Source organism: Fonsecaea nubica (assembly GCF_001646965.1).
Source record: "Fonsecaea nubica strain CBS 269.64 chromosome Unknown Scaff8, whole genome shotgun sequence".
NCBI classification, from domain to species: domain Eukaryota; kingdom Fungi; phylum Ascomycota; class Eurotiomycetes; order Chaetothyriales; family Herpotrichiellaceae; genus Fonsecaea; species Fonsecaea nubica.
In genome coordinates, this window is record NW_019173681.1 from 233,852 (window position 1) to 253,642 (window position 19,791).

Below are 19,791 nucleotides of genomic sequence, written 5' to 3' on the forward strand. Positions count from 1 at the left end.
TTGAATGAGGGACGAGGAGGTGGTGGGAGGAGGTCTTGGGGTATTTGGGGCTACACTGGCTTGACTGGTACACACATCCTGAGTAGTTATAATCTCTCTCTCTTATGTCGATCCATCTCTTCATACCCTACCACTCCCCTCATCCATTCTCCCCATCATCCCGTACTGCAATTCTACCACCTACCTATCGCTGCCACCGACTAATCTACCATGACTTATCTACCTATCTCCTCGGCCATATTTGTCATCCCTCGTTCCATGCATCGATCCATCCTCCCATACGAGGTACAGACACCGGCAGTTACGGACTTAACAACAGTCCCAGCGCGGGGTTTAGATTTCCATGGTCCATGCTCGATGGACGCCCCGCCCAAATTAGTCCATGTGCCCATGCCAGTCAATGATGGATGGTGACGGCTCATACGTGTGCTGAATCAGCAACAGTCTCGATGGAGGGGCACCCAAGGGGCACAGACACGATTGGACTTTTTGAAGATTTCGGCATTCCCCGCGGCTAGGCGGTATACATATACGAGAGATGTGTTGTGTGAGTAAGTACCCCAACTGACAACAACTGCAACAAACAACAACACGAATGAATATTGTCCCTCCTGGCACGTCATAACGAATGGATTTGCCGGTATCAGAAAAGGGATATCGTCTGTATCCTAAAATAAAACAAAATAATAGATCTCTTGCGTATCTGTTCTGAAGAATGGTGATATATAATATGTAGAGCGGTCCAGGTTACCACAATCCTGTGGGTAGAATATAAAACACACCCAACTCGACACTCACTCGATGTTTGATTCCTCTCCTGCTGTTACCGTGCGCATATCGTGGATATCGTCAGCCAAAGCTCGCAGATAACTCTGCTGTGCCGACTCCAGGTAGAAGAACCTCTGGGAGAGGGCGACGAGAGCGGTAAAGATCCCGTCGGCATCGTCAGCTCCGCGAAGACAGAGAGGCAGAGAGCTGCCTTGAGCCACAAACCACGTGTGAGCTTCCGAGCCGACCTGGGAAGACATGGCACCGACGCTCAGAACCCATGCGAGGACTTCTTTGTGGCCGTTCCACTCTGCCTCCGGGATTGAGCACAGTCGATCCTGCAGATAGGGCGCCATGACTTTGGCCGTCCGGACTCGCCCAGTCACGGTAAAGCATAGGAACATCCACAGCACAAGCGCCGTGCGAACGGCTTCACTTCGCCCATCGTCCAGTTCGAGATGTAGAAGCCGATGTCTGATGGCGAAGCTGCGCATGCTCACCCAATGGAACACTTCACGACTGTCAAAGGATTGATGCTCGTCCCCAGGCGCAGCGGATTGTGAGGACTCGAAGACGGAGACCACCACTGCAAGATCCAGAACTATCCAGCGCAGGGACGCAGGGATTATCCCCTGCTGCGCCGAGCTGAGAAGGCCGCACCCTATGGCGACGGTGCCCGAGAGAAGCTTCTGAAGCTCTTGGAGACCGTAGGCGGTCATGGGGTGGTCGTCGCCGTTGTCAAAGTCGGAATCAGACCACAGAGGCTTCTGCTGTAGTTCCCCGGCCACATAGGCATCGCCAGTCAACAAAAGATCCACGAGCGGACCCTCCTGGGACTTGAGGCCGCCGATTAGGTCAATGATGGACTTGGCCGCCTTGAGATGCACGTACCCAGCCTCGCGATTGTACCTGTACCACTCGGCACAGCCCAGCGCAAAGATATTGAAAATTAGCCGCCCCGTAATCGGTTGCCGACTCTTGACATAATTCTGAGAAGCCCGCAGTGCCTGGTGCATATAGAAAGTGCCGTCTCCCGGCGGAGATATTCCCTCGATATCGTGCATGTAACTTGCCATGTAGGCAAGCAGGGCGTACATGTTGTACTTGTCATGGAGGCATCCTTGGACCAAACTCATGGCGTCGTGCCGAAACGCGTATTCGTGATCGAACCGGCCACTTCTCTCCAGATGCCACACATTAGGGTGCCACACTCGGAGGAAATAATGTAGCAGGCTGTAGATGCCTTCATCAACCCTGACACAGGTCACCTTGAAAGGATCAAAGTTTTCCTCTGCTGAAGCGGGGAATACCGGTATTGAACCAGGCGACCCTGACGGCGTGGGGTGTGGCTGTGAATAGTCCCAGAGCAACGGATCGATATTTGGAGATAGCGGCTGTAGATACTGATCACCGTCAAGGTGAAGCAGAGATTCTGACGGACGATGTATTAGGTCCGATGTATGTTGTGTCGAAGACTCCCCAAGATCGTTATCGCCATAGTTGGGTTCATCTTGACAATCCTCCAATCCTTTGCCTTGGTGTTCAGGCCCAGTGTGCGGTAGCTGTCCAGAGTACATGATGGCGTCTTCGAACTTCTTGTACCGCCGTCCCTTCTGGACATGGCTGTGGATCTTTATTCTCTCGCTCTTGTGGCTGTGGGACAGTGAATCCGAGCCGGCAGTTTTATTGATGAACATAAACTTGGGCGCCTTCATACCTGCATCGAGTGCCCACAGTGCTGACAGAAGAGTCCACAGATGATACTTCCACCTTCCGTTCGGTGAGATTATCCAAACCAGTGGGCGGGTTTGGCTATATAGGAGCGGCGCTGGAGTCACGGAGGTAATTCTTTATGGAACAGGCGTCAACGTTGCGCCACGGCCTGGTCGGGCCGAGTAATGGGGGCAAACGAGGCTTCCCAGAAGCTCCCATAACGGCTCCAATTCAGGATATCGATACATGGCCTCCGAAAGGAGTGATAGCGAGACTTTGGGAGTTTTGGTATAGCCAAGGCGCGGTGAAGCGGAGCCTCGTGATCGGCGAGGCATAGCGAAGAAGCTTGGAAGCTTGTCCTTCAGAGGGAGCGAATAGAACTGGAGCGTATTCAGGGTCTTCTAGTAGATACTCGGGTAGCAGATAACGAGCGGGAACAGCGACTGTGGCGTCTGTGCATGGACAAGCCAGAGGCCTTCTTTGGATCGCCAGATTAGGAAAGGGGTACTGCCTATTCTGGTAAGGCCCAATGGCGCCACCAGCTGGACTCCACGATGATTACTCGGTAGTATGTGAACAAAGCGCCAGGTCTGACAGACAAACCCCACAGACAGACAGAGATCGTTAAGGACAACTGAATCAATCACAAGAAACTGAAGTCGGGAATCGATCCAATCCTACGCTGGTATCGCTCAGCTTGAACGGCAGGAGGTGGCACTGGTGGCCACTCGTGGGACGGAGATACCTTCCCCGAACAAGGCATCGAGGTAATGGCTCTCAGGAACAGAAAAAGTAATCTTTCAAGTCATAATCATTTTGTGCAAACTACCTTTTGAATAATCGTCTTACATAACCGGCCACTAGCTTCAGTCGGCAGTGTGGCTACACGCCTCGTTACAATAACCATTTACTCTGCGTCAGGCATCTTGAGCACATATCGTCCAGCGATTTGCCCTGCATGCATCAACTCGTAGACCTTGGGAAGCTCTTTCAGATCCACCGTCTTGAATGGCACCTTGATCAACCCGCGTGCAAAGAAGTCGAGCGCCTCCTCGCTGTCCTGTCGATTCCCGACGTACGAGGCCTGGATTCTGATCATCTTCACCACTGACTCGAAAACTGGGGCACGGATATATGCCTTGGCGGGAAGACCAATCACAATAACGGTGCCACGGGGGCGGACGTATTCCGCAGCTTGTTGGAAGGGCTTCTCGGTGACGGCGACAAGGATGACGGCATGAGGACCGAGGCCATCCTTTGTGGCGGCCTTGACGTCCTTGACAACGTCGCTGGATTTGGCGAAATCGATGAAGGTCTGTCATCATGCAGGGTTAGGACCATTCCAGGAAATAAAGAGTATCTTGAAGACTTACGCTGGACCCCATCTTTTCACAGAGAGCTTTCTTGTCATCTCCAGTGTCAATGGCAATGGTATGGATACCCATAGCCCGTGCGTATTGCTGTGCCAATGACCCCAAGCCACCACCAGCACCGACGATCGCAATTGTCTGTCCCGGTCGTGCTCCCGACTCTTTAATACCCTTGTAGACTGTAATGCCTGCGCAGAGGACGGGCGAAACCTCGTCGAGAGGTACACCATCAGGGATATGAGCAACGTGTCTTGCGGATGCGACGCAGTATTGTTGGAAGGAACCATCGACGGTGTAGCCGGAGAGCTTTGGGGTGAGGCACAGAGGCTCGTCTGATTGCTGGCAGAATGTGCAGTTCAAGCAGGAGTCGTTCAACCACTTGACACCCACAGCTTCGCCAATCTTGCAGATATCGTCGGTGACCAACTCGCCACGGGCCACAACGATGCCAGCACCCTCATGGCCACCAACAAGAGGCAACTTGGTCGGGAGGGGCCAGTCACCATTGACGGCGTGCAGGTCGGTGTGGCAGACACCAGAATATTTGATGTTCACAAGCACATCCTCTGGGCCTGGTTTGGGGACAGGAATCTTCTTGTATTGCACAGGACCGCCGACCTTGTCGATGACCTGCGCCCATTGCTCGGTGGGGATCTTGGGGGAAGACATTATATCTGAATGGAGAAGTTTCACAAAGAATAGGTGTTCAAAAGCACTTGTTGGGACAATTGGAGATGGGAGATAGATGAAGAAGGCTCTTTTGAGGTATGATGATGGTGAAGTTGGTATTTGAGATCATCACAGGAACCAAGCCGACCTTTATGTACATGTTACAAGAGCTCTCAACCCCTCTCTCTCTCCATTGAAAAGAGAAACTCACCTCAGGATCAGCGGAAACCCCTCAGAGTTTGATCACGAAGTACGCGTGTGTCCGTCATTGCTCCAAGATGTGTATCCTGTGGAGCGCTGAGCTTGGATAGCCAATCAGTAGGGTCGGTCTGAAGGGCTGGAGCGTTGAAAATGTTACATCTCATGACGGGTGTAAGGAGACTTTCTGTAAGCGGATCATCTGGTTTTGGCAAGAGATAGCATTTGGCCGGCGGTACCAACATGTGGACGAGCGGGATTTCTTCACCCACAAGGCGTAGGGAAGAACCCTTGGCCGGATGAATCAACATGAGCAATACGCCTCGAGGATACTGCAAGGACCAGGATGAAGGCATGCAAACGGATGGAGCATAAGTTACAGAAAACTGAGGGGTTTGACCGTAAGGATACGGTAGAGGATCGATAACAGGGCAGATCATGGCAGATGGGCCGGAGGGTGGAAGATGGGTGGCTGCGGATGGAAACGGTACTAGGGAAGCTCGATTGGAGGCCCAAGAGGGACCGCAGATCTGGACCGCTGCAAGGGTGACAGCACCAAACGTGCACCAGCTGCAAGCTGTCCTAGCTGTCCTGCACGCCGCAATCTGCAAGCTTGCAAGCTTTTCCGGATCTGTTTTTTTGTGTTCGGATCCCAAAGTTAAGCTCGCCGAGATGTGAGATCCATGTCGCCAGGACGCATTTCGATTCGAGGGACCGAAGGAATTCGTGGGAAAAGGACCAAAGGGATGTCGGATGAGACACGAAAACGAGAAACGAGACAGACAAGGGCGCAGGCACAGGTGCAGGCAATGCGGGGAAAAGGTTTGTTCCGGGCGCAGGAAGCTCTGTAGACTGCAGCACAGGCAAAGAACCCTGTTGCCCGTGAGCTCCTCCTGCTCAACAATGCTCACAGTGCTTCATCCAACTCATCAATCTCAGCATACTCAGCATCCTCTGCTCATCTCTATTTGGTCCAGCAAAGTTGCCACCCCCTCGCTATCCTCTCCGCCGCCCCCCTGCACCCACGGGCACTAGGCTAATCTGCCCAATCGTACCTCCAAATAAACCCGTTTCTCCGCCGCAATGCCATCATGAAACCATGAAAGCCTGTTCTGGGTTCTTTGTTTACGTTACAAAGTGGCATGATGAGCTGCGGGGTACGGACCAATGTTTGCGCGTAGCCGCTATGGTCGCCCTCAATCCCAGTTCATTGATGCTAGCATATGGCCTCACCTGAGGATGAGGTGATGAATTCTCGAAGCTCGATAAGCTAGAAATTGGACCTTTTCGCTACCTACCACCTCGACCTAAGACCTTTAATGCCTTGATACTTGAGCCTCGAAGCAGCAGAATCTGCATTTGCTTTTCGACGAGCTACGAAGCACAGAAAGGAGGTCGTCAACTGACCAGCCCTTTTCGACGACAATTCCTCTCCTACCTTACACTGCAAAATCAAACGCATCCATGTTTGTCTGCGAGCCCTACAACCGAGAGCGTCGTTGTTGCGCACCTGGTGTCTCTACTGCAAGCAGCCAAATACAGACCCATCGAAACCCACGTGTCACGGGCATAAGCGCAGGCGATGACTGTTACATGCGATGATGCAGAAGTGGTCTGATGGCTACCACGCGTATCTCAATAATCTTCTGCCAAAACAGGCTCAAAATCGACCAAGAACAGCAAGTCGCGAACTAGCCAATGGACCAGGGTGACAAAATTTGTTGGGTTTGTGTTCTATCTTGAGAGCATGTGCGTCTGATGGATTTTACGCTTCGAAATGTCGCATCTTGTTCAAGATCAGCCAGTTCCCGCAACGCCAAAACCTGCCCTTCCTAGACTTGCGTGATTTCAACTTCTTGTTCCTTATCGCAGTCACAGATTTTGATAAAGGCAGACGGCGAGTACCAGTCCGCCCGGATCCTCCGTGTCAAGTCCGAAGGTTGATCAAGTGGTGAGTGTCCACAAGGCATCTCGTACAGAATGCGTTATTGTCTTATCCGCAAAAGATCACCTGAAAGCGCGAAAGACAATGATCGGAAGAGTTCCTTGCCGTCGCGAATATCTACTTGTACCGAGTAGAGCAGGCGTTAGGGTCTTCCAAGGTGGGTTTTCCAGCTACTAACTCGATAGCCGGAACACCTACCTCCCGAAAACCGGCCCCTTCCGATAGCGCAGCGCGGCTTCTATTCCTCCTCTACCTCGAGCCTGTCGAGATCACGGAAGAATAGACTCTGAGCAATGTCACAGGGCAATATTGGGAGGTTTACTGTTTCAATGTGTGATTGATCCGTGTCAGGATTGAGCAGCACAAGACACAGAAACAGCACAAATACAAACCCCAGCGTAGCCGCCGCTGGTGGAGGAGTTGCGCGAGACTCACCCAGAACTTCATGAGCAAGAGACCTGCGCCAACAACGGAAATCGGAGGATTCGGCCGCGTGGGATGAGAAAGAGACCTTGTCGCCAGGATTGCTTATAAGCAATAGTCGTGGGATGGAAGCTGTGTTCTCTTCAAGAAAAATACATATCGGATGCAACTTTGGCCGGTCTGATTCAGCTCTGGTGGCTCGGGAGGTTGTGCTGAGCGATACAGGAAGCCCAATGTCGCGCTCGCTCTTAAAGAAGCCGATTAGACTTACCTTGCTTACCTATCCGCTTAGAACCTGCCCTTTGCGTGTGCTGAAACGCCCCTCGATGACCACCGGAGACGCCTATTTCCCAGTTAGGGCTGCCCCGCGTTGCGGCTCCCGCCCTTATTCAGGAATCATCAGGCCCCTCGTGTTTCATTTCCCCGCTTTCACTCCCCACGGGACCGTTCCGCGTTGATTTTATATCTTGTCCATACCTTGATACCCAGTAGATCTACTAGGCTAGCAGGCTAGGAAGGTGCTATATCCGATGGGCCTATATGCCTAGTCTATATGCCGGAGTTGTTCAACTCTCTGAATTTATAAAACCTGACGCTGGTTTTTCTGGCTTACAGCGCCTCTTCATCACCAGACAGGAGCATCAGAAATCAGAAAGTCAATCCCTTGTCATCGACTGCAACCCTCTTTCTCAGAATGGCAAGCAACGGTACCAACGGCCCACACACGCCAGCCCCCGCCTTTGACGCATCGTCGACTATTCCCCTGTGGCTGGACGGGAAAGAAGTCACGCTCTCCTCGACATTCGACGTGACCTCCCCGCTCGACCAGAAGACACTTTACAAATGCTCCTCGGCCGACGAAGGGGATGTGCAAAGGGCCATCGCGGCCGCTGAAAAGGCGTTCACAACGTGGTCCAAGACGAAGCCAAACTTCCGGAGAGACATCTTCCTCAGGGCGGCCGAGGAATTCAAGAAGAGACGAGACGAGCTGAAGCATTACAGCTACACCGAGACAGGCGCCGCCGAGTCCATGTTCGCCTTTGAGCACAACCTGGCCTACGAAGCTTGCAAGAGTGTTGCGGGCCTCATCCAAGTCGCCTCGACCTCGGCCATGCCCGTCGTCGCCGAAGAGGGCGGTAATGCCATCCTGGTCAAAGAACCGTATGGTGTGATTCTGGGCATCGCTCCGTGGAACGCACCCAATGTCCTGGGTCTCCGTGCGTGTTTGCAACCTCTGGCCATGTAAGTTTCAACGCTGGTGTCACAAGAGATCATGACATCCCGTATTCCACCATTGTTCCCTTTCCGTCACCATTGGACGAAGTTTAGAGGTAGCGGCTAACACGAGACAACTCGCACCAGGGGCAACACAGTCATCCTCAAGGGTCCTGAAGCGGCCCCCGCGACCTATTGGGCCATCGCCTCCATTCTCCACGCAGCAGGCTTGCCCGCGGGCTGCCTGAATACCATCTACCACCGACCCGCTGACGCAGCAAAGGTGACTTCGGCGCTAATTGCTCACCCAGCCATCAAGAAGATCAACTTTACAGGCTCGACGGGCGTGGGGGCCATCATCGCCTCCCAGGCTGGCAAGTACCTCAAGCCGACGGTCATGGAACTTGGCGGCAAGGCACCGTCGATCGTCTGCGAAGACGCCAACATCTCGACCGCAGCCCTGCAGTGCGCGCTGGGTGCCTTCCTCCACGCGGGTCAGATCTGCATGGCCACGGAGCGGATCATCGTGCACGAGAAGGTGGCCGACCAGTTCCGCGAGGCGCTCAAGCAGACGATGGACCACGTCTTCGCCGAGTCGCCCGACGGGATGGGCGTGCCGCAGCTCGTGACGGCGGCGCCCGTGCTGAAGAATAAGAAGCTGCTGGAAGACGCGCTGTCCAAGGGCGCGAAGACGGTGTACGGCGACCCGCAGCACAACGAGGCGTCGTCGACGCGCATGCGGCCCGTGGTGATTGAGAACGTCAACCCCAAGATGGACATCTACCACACCGAGTCGTTCGGGCCGACCGTGGCGCTGTACGTGGTGCGCGACGACGACGAGGCCCTCCAGCTGGCAAACGACACCGAGTACGGCCTCACCAGCGCCGTCTTCACCGAGGACCTGCGCCGCGGCCTCCGCCTGGCCCGCCACCTCGAGACCGGCGCCGTCCACATCAACAGCATGAGCATCCACGATGAACCCGCCCTGCCGCACGGCGGCGTCAAGAAGAGCGGCTTCGGTCGCTTCAACGGCATCCCCGGCCTGGAGGAGTGGGTCAGGACAAAGGTCATTACCTGGAAGGATTGAGCAGGGATTGTGCGGCGCGGCGCGGTGCAGCGCAGCGCAGTTCTAATGGCACATGGAGCTGGGGATTCGAGCTGTTTCCTTGTTTTGGCGGGAAAGGGGTTGTGAGACTCATCATGACTTATGGTACGGTTTGAGGCAAGTGTTCGGGTCAAGTCTGGATGCCAAAACGTATGATGTAGGTGTAGGCGAAAAAAAGGGGGTTGGATGAAGTAGTGTAACGACCAAAGGCGGGAGTCAAGCAGCAACACTTGTAAATTGTGAATGATGATGATGATGATGATGATGATGATGGATTCTCTTAGTTTCTGTATCTGGCGATACCACAGCGCCATGACCTTTACCCTTGACCGTAACCGGCTCCTGCTAAGATACCCATAATACCCGTCTTCACGAGCACACCCTCACTGTAGTCATGCTCTCATCAAAGGCTCAAGTCGTCAGGTCATGCCCATGGAAGGAGCCCAGCTCCGGAACGCACACTTCCCGGTCGTCATTATAATTTTGGCGTCTTCGTCAGATTCTCGTAGCCGTCTTCCAGGATATGCACATCATCCTCGATCCGCACGCCTCCGACAGTCCAGTATTTCTCCAGGACGTTCTTGTCAATGTATTGACTCAAGTCCGGGTCCTCCAGCACGGGGTCGAGGATGAAATTGCAAAAGTAGATGCCTGGTTCGACCGTGATGACAGCGCCAGCGGGCACCTCACCCCGCACACGGAGGTACTTGAACATCTGGTCTGGGTCATCGTAGTTGGCATGTCCGCCCGTATCGTGCGTATCCATGCCCAAATAGTGTCCGAGGCCGTGTGGCATGAAGGCAACGCTGATGCGCTTGTCAAAAATCTCTTCCTCGCTGCCCACGAGGATCCCGGCAGCTTTGAGCCCTTTGATCGCGACTCGATGGGCGTTCATGTGCACGTCTTCCCACCGCACATTTGCGTGCAGCATCTTAAAGCACGACGATTGCATCTCATCCACGATGTTGTATATCGTCTGGGATTCCGGCGTGAATTTGCCAGAGATGGGGAATGTGCGTGTGATATCCGCGCAGTAGCAATCATATTCCGCGCCCGCGTCGAGCAGAATGTTCAAGCGGTCCCGCAAGGGTTGGTCGTTGCGGACGTAATGTAGGGTGGAGCAGCTCGTGCCACTGGCACAGATGGAGTGGTACGCCAGCTCATGTGCGCCGTTTGAGATGCATGTCCCAACAAACGCCCCGTAGAGTTCTTGCTCATTTGTTGCTGTGAGCACCGCCTTGGCGGCTTCAATGTGTCCCAGTGTGGATATCTCGTTTGCTTTGCGTATAAGTGCAACCTCATAGCTATCTTTGACGACGCGGCATTCGTCAATGGCTTCCTTGAGGCATGAGAATTCGACGGCCTTGAAGGGCAGGAATGTGATGTGCTCGGAGACTTGCTCGGGGATGGCGTAGACGGTAGCAGCCTTGGAAGGGCCGTAGGCTGCCAACGCAGCATTGACTTCATTTGTGTAGAGGACGTCGTCGACGTCGTATTTCTCCAGAGCCTCCTCTTTGGACTCGGGCAAGCCACTCCAGATCACGCTGTCCGGGTCGATCGGGGGAATGAAGAGGGTGAGGATGTCTTGCGGGATGTTGTATGTGAGGTAGGCGTCAGGCAGTTTGCAACCGGAGAGGTAGAAGAAATATCGCCGCTGACGGAAGTGCATGGCTTGGTCGTCGTCTTCCACCATGCGGGTCTTTTGAGCCTCGAGGTACAGGACTCCATGCCGCGAGAACCCTGCGTCGATGAGGTATTGAGCCACGCGCCGACAGTGTGCTTTGGCAGGGTATTTCCCTTTGGGCGTTGCACCATTGACAGACATGATTGCGGTGGTGACGAGGGATGTACTGTATTACTGGGATGTTGCTGTGAGGGGAGGATGGGAGAGTAACAATAGGCAGTGAATTATTCTTTGGGATGTCACCAAATACCGAGTACAACCGCGTAAGTGCCTTTTGGCGCTGCTCCCCGCACCGAGAGACAATCTTGGACTTCTGGTGACCTCCGATTTACTTCCACGACAAGCTTACTGTATCAAATATCCGCCCGAATATGGCAGCTAGTGCAACCAGGCTCCTACGATTTGCCCTTCTTCCACGTGTCGAAGCCGAGTCTTCGTGGCTAGTAAATAATCTACAAGACGATCGAACAGTGCGAAACTGTTGCACGACTCTGTCCTCTGTATCACGGCACAGACTGGCACAAGCTGCTCATCTGCTCTGCAGGCAATGACCAAGGACACAGACACTTGAATCACAGCAGATGCCAGTAGACAGTGCATAATCAGCAGAGTGCTCGAGGTACCTCCGGAACGGCTGGATCCTATGGACGAGGTCGTATTGAGCAATGACACGTGCTCCGGCAATGCTCGAGATGTGAAGTCTCCTATGTGCGAAATCACCTCGATCTCCCGTTGAAAGCGCCGGGTCGTTCAAGAGCATGATACCAGATTGTGTCGCATGATGAACGCTGTCGGAGGGAACAGGACCAGTTGGAAAATCACCGAGTCCAACTCGCTTCGTCTGAATCTCGTCTGATAGCGGTCGGTTGACTGCTGCAGTGTTACCGAGGACATGGTTCGCAGTGTTCTAGGATTGACTCAGCGCCAGAGATAGACGAACAACGGTTGGTTCCTGGCCCGCGGTAACGTTGTACACGACTAGGAGCACACAAGTGGTTTGAACGTGGGCGTCAAAGCTCGTTCCCTTTGTCCATCACCTTCACCGACTCTGTGATACGGCATGGATCGCCGCCATTACATCAAGTGCCGCCAATTGCGAGTGACTTGTTGGCAAATCCATAGGCCCATCCCACCAGGGGCCGTATTGTCCCTTCCCGTTTGTATCCCTGAGCTGCAAACTCCAAAACTGCGTGCGGATAAAATTGACCAACTGAGTTTGCATTTCCGGGTGGCTGTCGTCACGGACAAGGATCTTGTACAGCTTGACGAGGCTCCGCAGCAAGATGGCTTTGAAACCGATGGCGTCGTCGTTCTGCCATGCTGGCTTCTTGCCTGGGCCAGTGCCGGGATACGCGCCGGGCTCTGTCAAGGTCCCATTCGAGTCGACCCAACTACTTCGATTCAGGGCGCGGCTTGCCATGTTGCAGGCCAGGTCCAAGTATGCGTCTGTGGTCGCCGATTGGATCAAGTCCAAATCCTTTGCCTTCAGGGTACTGTAGATGGCAACAGACGCGGCAATCGCCTGGCCGGTGTTGTATGTAAACGTCCAATTGTAGCTCTCGCCTGTGTTGAGGTCGACGTGGTCCAGGACGAGATACTCGTCTTGATCAAATCTGCTGCGCAAGATCCAGGAGAAACTGTTGATGGCAGATGCGAGCAACGCTTCTCTGTCGGTCTCGTTCGCTTGTTGAGAAGCCAGCCGCGCCGACAGTTCCGCGTAGAGGCCGGTGGTGATAGCGTTGACTTGGGTTTCGTTGGGCTTGCTCGACCAGATGACCCCGCCGGCCATGTCGGTGCCGTTGATGACATATTTGCCCGCAGGGATCACAAAGTGGTTGACGTGCTCCCAGATGGCCTCTGCGACGCTAAGATGACTCGGTGATGCGGTCAGATCGAAGAGCTCCAGCGAACAGATGGCCCACCACATCGAGTCGTCGTTCATATCGTTAATACAATTTGTGTTGTTCTCCTCGACTTTGCCGATAAGCTCGTCCAAGACGTCGCCGTAGACCGGGGTGTTGGACCAGAGATCGTGCAGGGCGATGGCGGTGTAGCCGTTTGCGACCTGCCAGTAGCCCAGGCCGCTGATCAGACCGTCGTCCTGTTTCGAGGCCAGGAAGACGTTGATGGCCGCTTGGGTGATGCTGATGGTCGAGTTTCCCTCCTGTATAAGAGACATATTGGCGTTCATGGTAGTAGTGTCGGGGCCGATGACCTTCTGGGCAGGCTTTGATCCAGATCTCCAGCTTCCAAGAAGCAACAGAGCCTTGACTGGGCCGTAGCCCTCATATATCAAACGAAACATGGTTGGTGATAAGCCGCAGAAAAGCGCTTGATGTCGGTCCGCAGCCAACGCAGTCCACGAGTTCCAGGGCCACGACAATCAGCTGGTGCGCAAATGCACATGCAAATGCGAAGTGATGTCGCAGACCTGTCACCTGTGACTGACTCCAAGAAAGAAATGCGTTCACAGTCAAGACGCTTCGGGTGAGGGGGGAGAACCAGGCGACCTAGCACCGTGACCTGCTGCAGTATCTGAGCGTCAGCCTCTCGAGGCGCCTCCATCATGCTGGGTATCGAACCTGTGCGATAGTATCCAGGGGGCGTCTGGTGGGCCGAGACACGGACCGGTCAAGGGTGTTTGACACACGGCATGGACAGCATGGATGTGAGCAATCACCAGACGAACCAGGCACGACAGAAATGCACAACGACGTCAGCGGACAGCCAACAGTTGAGTGAGGACCCAGTCGTCGCCGCCATTGCCGTCGTTTGCATGCGAGGTAGAAATGGATGAGTCGGTGATAAAGACGTCGGCCATTTAAGAAGACCAGTGCAAGACCCACTTCCATCTTCCGATTGGACCAGGCATCGGATAGCAACATAACTGTTGCCGAATCAGGCAAGTGGATCAGTCCGCTATCTCCATTGTTGGCTCCTCTGGGAAGTTATCAACGTCCGACTTCTAAGGCAGTGGTAATGAGGCACATATTTACAGGAAGGAAGGTATATATCTATTAGTATATATAAAGGTCGCAAAACATCTGGTGCTACATGTCAATATTCCAGCTTTCATTCACACTTCAAACGTCTCAACAGGGATCAACAATCACAACCATGACTTCTTCCATGTCCAACATCCTCATCTTTGGAGGCACCGGTGGAATAGGGGAATCATTCGCCCGAGCCTTCCACAGCATGGGCAAAAATGTCATCATCACCGGGCGCCGCGAGGCCCGTCTTGTGCAACTGGCCAAGGAGCTGCCAGGCCTCGAAACTTATACCATGGACAACAGTGATCTGGCTGCTCTCCCGGGCCATGTCAAGACGATCCTTTCCAAACATCCTGACATCGATACAGTCTGGGTCAACTCCGGCATCCAGTACCAGGGCAACTTCTTGTCTCTCGATAACTTCACCGATGAAAAAATCATCAAAGAGACAAACACCAACCTGACTGCACCCATAATCCTGGCCCGGCACTTCATCCCGCATCTGTTGTCTTTGGGGCGTGAGGCCACCTTCATGATCACTTCCTCGGGTCTCGGATACGTTCCGATGGGGTTGTTCCCCGTCTATTGTCCCACGAAGGCTGCCGTACACTCTTTCCTGGTGGGACTTAGGGAGAGTCTTCATGGTACCAACGTCAACGTCATCGAAATCGCCCCGCCGTACGTGCGAACCGACCTCGATGCCGAGAATCGACTGGACAAACTCGTGCCACCCATGGAGTTGGACGACTACACGAACGAGACGTTGGAGATCCTGCAGAAGCCGGCAAAGGAGATCAAGGAGGCGGGCGTTGGATTTGCAGAGCTGGTTTCCGGGAAATGGAGAGAGGCCTTTAATCCAGTGCTGGGAATGAGGCATTCAACCGGTTGATATGTGAGTCTCTCCTCGCAATCGATGCAGGAGATTTTGAAGTTGTATCTGGTGTATGCTTGTTATTAGTGAGGTGTTGATTATGTCGGCCATCTTCGCCTCTCTTCCTCTGCTAGTACACTCCGTGCAACGGTCCCGAAGGTACCGAGCCAAATACAATACCATATCCATGTATACAAATTTCTCCTTTCGCAGACCCTCGTTGATGCCACTTTATTCTTTCCCGCTAGAGCTTCGCTCTCCTGTGCCAGTCCCTCTACCAGCATCATGCGGTCTAGTCGTCCCCGTCCGGCGCATCGCCGGCCACTTTCTTCAACGGTACGTTCGGGTCGCTGGCAGGCTCTGCGTCGGGGTCATGTGGCGGTTGTTGCGGTTGCTCTTGTTGCTGTTCATTTCCCTTCTGCTCTGGCTCATCAGCGGCCTTTTCCTCTTTCTTCTTCGATTGCGAATTCTTGGCTTCGGACGATTCCCCAGACGATTCCCCGGACAATTCTTCATCGCTCTCTGAATCTCTGGCTTCTTTCTCTTTACCCTTAGTGTCGGCTTCTTTCTTTTCCTCATTCTTATCTTCCTTCGGCTTCGGTTCCTCCTTCGGTTTGGGTGGTGCGGTGGCCGGGCTTTCGTCTGGATCATGCACTGGTTGTGGTGCTGGTGCGGGCGATGAACCAGTCACAGTGGCTGGACCTGGATTTGTCCCGATTACAGGGGCTGCGATGGGTGCTGGAACCGGCGTTGGCAATGGAACCGGCGGCCCGCTTCCAATGGCAGCCCGATTCCTCAAAGTTGCTCCTGCATAGTTCCCATCCACGGTCCCTGTCATATACATGTCCGGGTTGTTGACGGTGTTGTTCCTCACCGCGCGATCATACAGTCTGGTCAGCCTGGCCACTTCGCTCCTAACGGTCACGGCCGCCGCCCCCCTTTCGCCACTCTTTCTATCGCCAGTGTCGATATCATCATAGCCATTCACTCCCGTAGTGATGCCCAGCCACATCACCTCCGAGTTCTCAATCTCGTCGACCACTCTCTCCAAATCATCTCGGTACATCCGTGCTCTCATCGGCTGGCCCCTGGATTTCAAATACGCAACAAGTCCCGCAATTATGGTGTTCATAGCCCCAAAAATGGTGATGAGTATGTGGCTCGATTCCGAGGCCCCCAAGGCAGTTAAGGCGGCGCCCAGAACGACCTGGGTCAGTAGCATCGTGTTGGACAGTGAGGCGGTCATGTAATATGTAAAACGCTGCTTGGAGAGTTGGCGAAGCGCTCTACCGTACAGGGACTTTGGTGGAATTTTCGAGGAAGGCCGCGGTTTACCGTCAGGTGTCGGGGCAGAGGATGGAACACCGGTCATCATGCAGAACTGTGCATGTGGATCGGTGGAAAAGTCGCTGGTGTCGCCATCGGGATAGCGAGGGGACCAGAGGAGAGGCGTGCGTTCAGAGGGCATCTTGGCCGATGGAATAAGCATGAGTCTATGTGTTTTCCAACTCCTCCAGCGATCCGGAGACTGAGTCGTGTCTGCTCTTGTGTGTCGTCGTGGTTGTGTGACCGATATCTCGACCCCGCGGAAGTTTACCTCGTGCCTGGCCCACAGCGATCTTGATAGCTAGCTGATGGCTCGCCTCTCGCAGGATTGAAACTGCTGTGACCAGCTGCGCCGCGTCCTTGATTGCACGCCCCGAACAACTCTCCTGCTCCACGCCAACAATATTTCCACAATTAAAAAAACGTGACGTAGTCTTTCAAACAAGGCAAGCGCTAGGCGGTCGTGACTGACATCCCCTCTCTATCCCGAAAGGAAAACCGTCGGATCATCTCAGATATCAGGGAGAGAATGAAGGGCAAGTGGCCAGCAGAAAACAAAAGCATGTGAGAAGAGGAGGAGCTGGGAGGAAAAAAAAAGGGTTCGAGTCCAGCTTTGCTTCTGCTTGCCCCCCAAGACCTGAGGTTGATCATCTCGCGCAACCATCCCAAGCGACCCAAGACGCGCAGTTAAACCTCTCTCGGAGCTAGCCCACCTCGCCGTCTACCGCGCCGTCGCAACCCACGAAGCCCCAGCTGGCGAGCTGGATCTCACTGGCCTACATTTCCCATGCCTTATCGCTTGCATCACATCACAGCTACCCCTGCCCTCGATGAAGAAAGGCGACCTGACGATCCCCTGTCCCCACCAAGGGGAAAATCCTAGATTGAACCAACGACGGATCAACTGCAACAACCTACATATGTACCACTGCACAAAATGGATCCCCGTGCCTCTGAGGCGCCGGCCTGCAGTAGTAGGAGTGCTGTATATGAGAGCCCAAAGGGCGGAGAACCAGTGCTGAAGAGGAGAACGAGGTATACCGCGACGATATCCCAGAGGGCGCAAGAGGCAGGGCCATCACGTAGGGATCAAAAGGATAGAATCATTAAAGATATTCCATTTATATCTTATCATTCGTAACAAGGCGTAATACCTGCTCATCATATCAAGATCTGCTGTTTAACATTCATGGCCCTCAAGGGAGATAGAACACCCGCTCAAAACAACATTGCAACCTGTTTGCACCCGGAAAGTTCTTCCTCTTTAGTCCCCAGAATACAGACGAATATCCATCAGTCGCGCCCCTGCGCCCAGTCAAAAGAGAACAATACCGAAAGTAACTTGGCTGCTCCATAGACCCCCGGCTTGTCCTGCTAGGAAGAATCGCGGTCGTCGTCAGTCACATCCCGTGGCCGCAATCTCCACCGACCCCATTCATTTCGTTGCGGTCGCTGTTCTCGTGGGTATCCCTACCACCCGGAGCCAGGATGCCATCCGCCTAAACTCGACGACGAGCCACCCATCCAACCGGCCTGCGCCTGCTGATTTCTGGCCAAGTTCTGCAGAATCACCGCGGGATGCGTGCTGGGACTCCCTCCCATGCCTTGTCCCAGGGGCCGACTACCCGTAGTGCTCTTCCCCGCCATGGCAGATGTCGACCTCGGTTTTGACTCGCATTGCGTGGTGGAATGAACGTGGTACGCGCAGCCCTTGTCCCTCGCCGGGTCGCCAAACTTTTCGATCTGCCATTGCCATACCTTGCGCATGATCAACAGCGACAATTCCGGGATCTTGAAGAGCTCTTCAAACTCTGCGCGGCTGTCCTCCCCGACGTTTTTCCTGAGATGGTCATGGTAATGACGCGGAAAGGTCATCATGTGATGGACGAGGTGCTCGATGAAGAATCGTTTCAGCGGCGACTTGTGTGGTCCATGGAGGTGGACGAGAGCGAGAGCCGCATAGCTTGGACGGGGCACCAGGTGTGATGATGAGTCGGATCCTGCGTGAGCATCTCTGTCTGCAGCTGTTCCTGACAGGCTTGGGACGAGGCTCGTCCGGGTGGAATCTCTGCTGCTGTGTCCGCAATTGATGATGTGATGGAAGTGACTATGATTGTGCCCATTTCCATTGGCACTGGCACTCGTGCTCGCACTGGTGCTGGTACCGGAACTGGCACTCAATCGATAATGCGTCCGTATGCAATCCATGATTCCATTCTGCAGTTCCTCCATGCCGAATTTATCCGCCATGCAATACGCAGCAGATATATCACACATATCCAACCCGCAGAGACCCCTCGCAGCCACGGCACTGCCACCACTGCCCGCACTGGTCCCAAAAGAAGGCAGTCTTCCTCTGTATATCCATTCCACCACTATGCTGAAGGCCTTTGGGTCGTCCTCTGGAAGGTACATTTCGTTCTTATAACCCTCGTCGAACCGGTTCTTTTGGAGGCACTTCTCCATGAAGGGGGAGCGTTCACAGATGAGATCGCGATGGAGATGGAAACGTTTGCGCTTGGGGCCGACGTGGACGGTGACGATCTCGGAAGTGGTGAAGCTAACGCAAAACCGGTCAGAAAATTAGCGGGAATGGTTTTTCTCCTGTGCAAAGTGCCCGGGGCGGACGGGTGGTCGAGAAAGACACAGTCTGGGAATTCAATGGAGATGGGACTCACTTGTCTACCTCGTCATCGTCATCATCATCGTCCTCTTCCTCTTCCTCGTCGCCCTCGCCGTCGTCCTCGACTTCCACTGGTGGCTCCTCGGGCTCGGCGGGGCCGTTGCTCACTACTGCGGCCTTCTCTTGTTTTATTGCAACGGCCTCCCGCCTTGATCCATCGCTGGCGGTAATTCTGACCTTTGACTTCCCCTTTTGTGCTGCGGCTGCGGCTGCGTGCTCCTCCACTCGCGGACTCTGCGTTCGGGTCGAGGCTGCTTGGTTCATAGTGGTGTGCTCGGCAACCCTTCAGGTCGCGAGAGAGAAGAGAGAGGTACCCAGTGATGTGAAACGGGCGACAAGGCTGCGGTGAGGAAGGTACATGCACTGGGAGAGTAAGCCCGAGCCCGAAACCAGAGATTGACATACCACACACCACAAAAGAGAGCCCGGAATTTCAACCGGTGGGGCTTGTTCGATGGCGCCAAAAGGCCACCGGCTCCTCCACGGACCGATACTTTTGGTACCTGGGTACCTACTCGGCAGATCCTCTTCGGGACTCGTTCCGCAATCATCTATTATTTTGTTATTACCCGAGCATCAAGTGATAGCCGGGGCTTCTACACCCTCGGACGGTATTTGAACTTCTTGTACTTTTTATTCCGAACCGGACATCTGATCGCCGCAACGAAACCCGTCGGCCCACCGTCAATAGGCTTAAGCTGTAGTAGTCCGTCGCAGCCATCTGCCTGCGCTATAGTGATAGTGATATTCAACCCCCTTGAATCCCCCAAAGTATAATGATACAAGAATGGCCCCGAAAGAACAAAGAAACACAGCAGAAGCAACGAT

The 19,791-nt window shown here is 54.0% G+C and overlaps 8 protein-coding genes across 8 annotated transcripts; 2 read left to right on the forward strand and 6 right to left on the reverse strand.

Moving 5' to 3' along the window:
* Positions 1 to 794: 794 nt before the first annotated feature.
* AYO20_01938 (hypothetical protein) lies at positions 795 to 2,483 on the reverse strand (the record flags this gene model as incomplete). The annotated part of the gene is made up of 1 exon (XM_022640244.1): positions 795 to 2,483. One exon carries the CDS (start codon positions 2,481 to 2,483, stop codon positions 795 to 797), a length of 1,689 nt encoding a protein of 562 aa, XP_022503744.1.
* Positions 2,484 to 3,388: 905 nt separating this feature from the next.
* AYO20_01939 (hypothetical protein) lies at positions 3,389 to 4,520 on the reverse strand (the record flags this gene model as incomplete). Its single annotated transcript, XM_022640245.1, has 2 exons — positions 3,389 to 3,796; positions 3,855 to 4,520. 2 exons carry the CDS (start codon positions 4,518 to 4,520, stop codon positions 3,389 to 3,391), a joined length of 1,074 nt encoding a protein of 357 aa, XP_022503745.1.
* Positions 4,521 to 7,780: 3,260 nt separating this feature from the next.
* On the forward strand, positions 7,781 to 9,388 carry AYO20_01940 (hypothetical protein; the record flags this gene model as incomplete). Its single annotated transcript, XM_022640246.1, has 2 exons — positions 7,781 to 8,328; positions 8,449 to 9,388. 2 exons carry the CDS (start codon positions 7,781 to 7,783, stop codon positions 9,386 to 9,388), a joined length of 1,488 nt encoding a protein of 495 aa, XP_022503746.1.
* Positions 9,389 to 9,881: 493 nt separating this feature from the next.
* Positions 9,882 to 11,231, reverse strand: AYO20_01941 (hypothetical protein; the record flags this gene model as incomplete). The annotated part of the gene is made up of 1 exon (XM_022640247.1): positions 9,882 to 11,231. The coding sequence occupies one exon, from the start codon at positions 11,229 to 11,231 to the stop codon at positions 9,882 to 9,884; it is 1,350 nt and encodes a 449-aa protein (XP_022503747.1).
* Positions 11,232 to 12,129: 898 nt separating this feature from the next.
* On the reverse strand, positions 12,130 to 13,395 carry AYO20_01942 (hypothetical protein; the record flags this gene model as incomplete). Its single annotated transcript, XM_022640248.1, has 1 exon — positions 12,130 to 13,395. One exon carries the CDS (start codon positions 13,393 to 13,395, stop codon positions 12,130 to 12,132), a length of 1,266 nt encoding a protein of 421 aa, XP_022503748.1.
* An 812-nt stretch (positions 13,396 to 14,207) lies between these two features.
* On the forward strand, positions 14,208 to 14,972 carry AYO20_01943 (hypothetical protein; the record flags this gene model as incomplete). Its single annotated transcript, XM_022640249.1, has 1 exon — positions 14,208 to 14,972. One exon carries the CDS (start codon positions 14,208 to 14,210, stop codon positions 14,970 to 14,972), a length of 765 nt encoding a protein of 254 aa, XP_022503749.1.
* A 274-nt stretch (positions 14,973 to 15,246) lies between these two features.
* AYO20_01944 (hypothetical protein) lies at positions 15,247 to 16,422 on the reverse strand (the record flags this gene model as incomplete). The annotated part of the gene is made up of 1 exon (XM_022640250.1): positions 15,247 to 16,422. The coding sequence occupies one exon, from the start codon at positions 16,420 to 16,422 to the stop codon at positions 15,247 to 15,249; it is 1,176 nt and encodes a 391-aa protein (XP_022503750.1).
* A 1,328-nt stretch (positions 16,423 to 17,750) lies between these two features.
* Positions 17,751 to 19,227, reverse strand: AYO20_01945 (hypothetical protein; the record flags this gene model as incomplete). Its single annotated transcript, XM_022640251.1, has 2 exons — positions 17,751 to 18,840; positions 18,959 to 19,227. 2 exons carry the CDS (start codon positions 19,225 to 19,227, stop codon positions 17,751 to 17,753), a joined length of 1,359 nt encoding a protein of 452 aa, XP_022503751.1.
* Between the last annotated feature and the right edge of the window lie 564 nt (positions 19,228 to 19,791).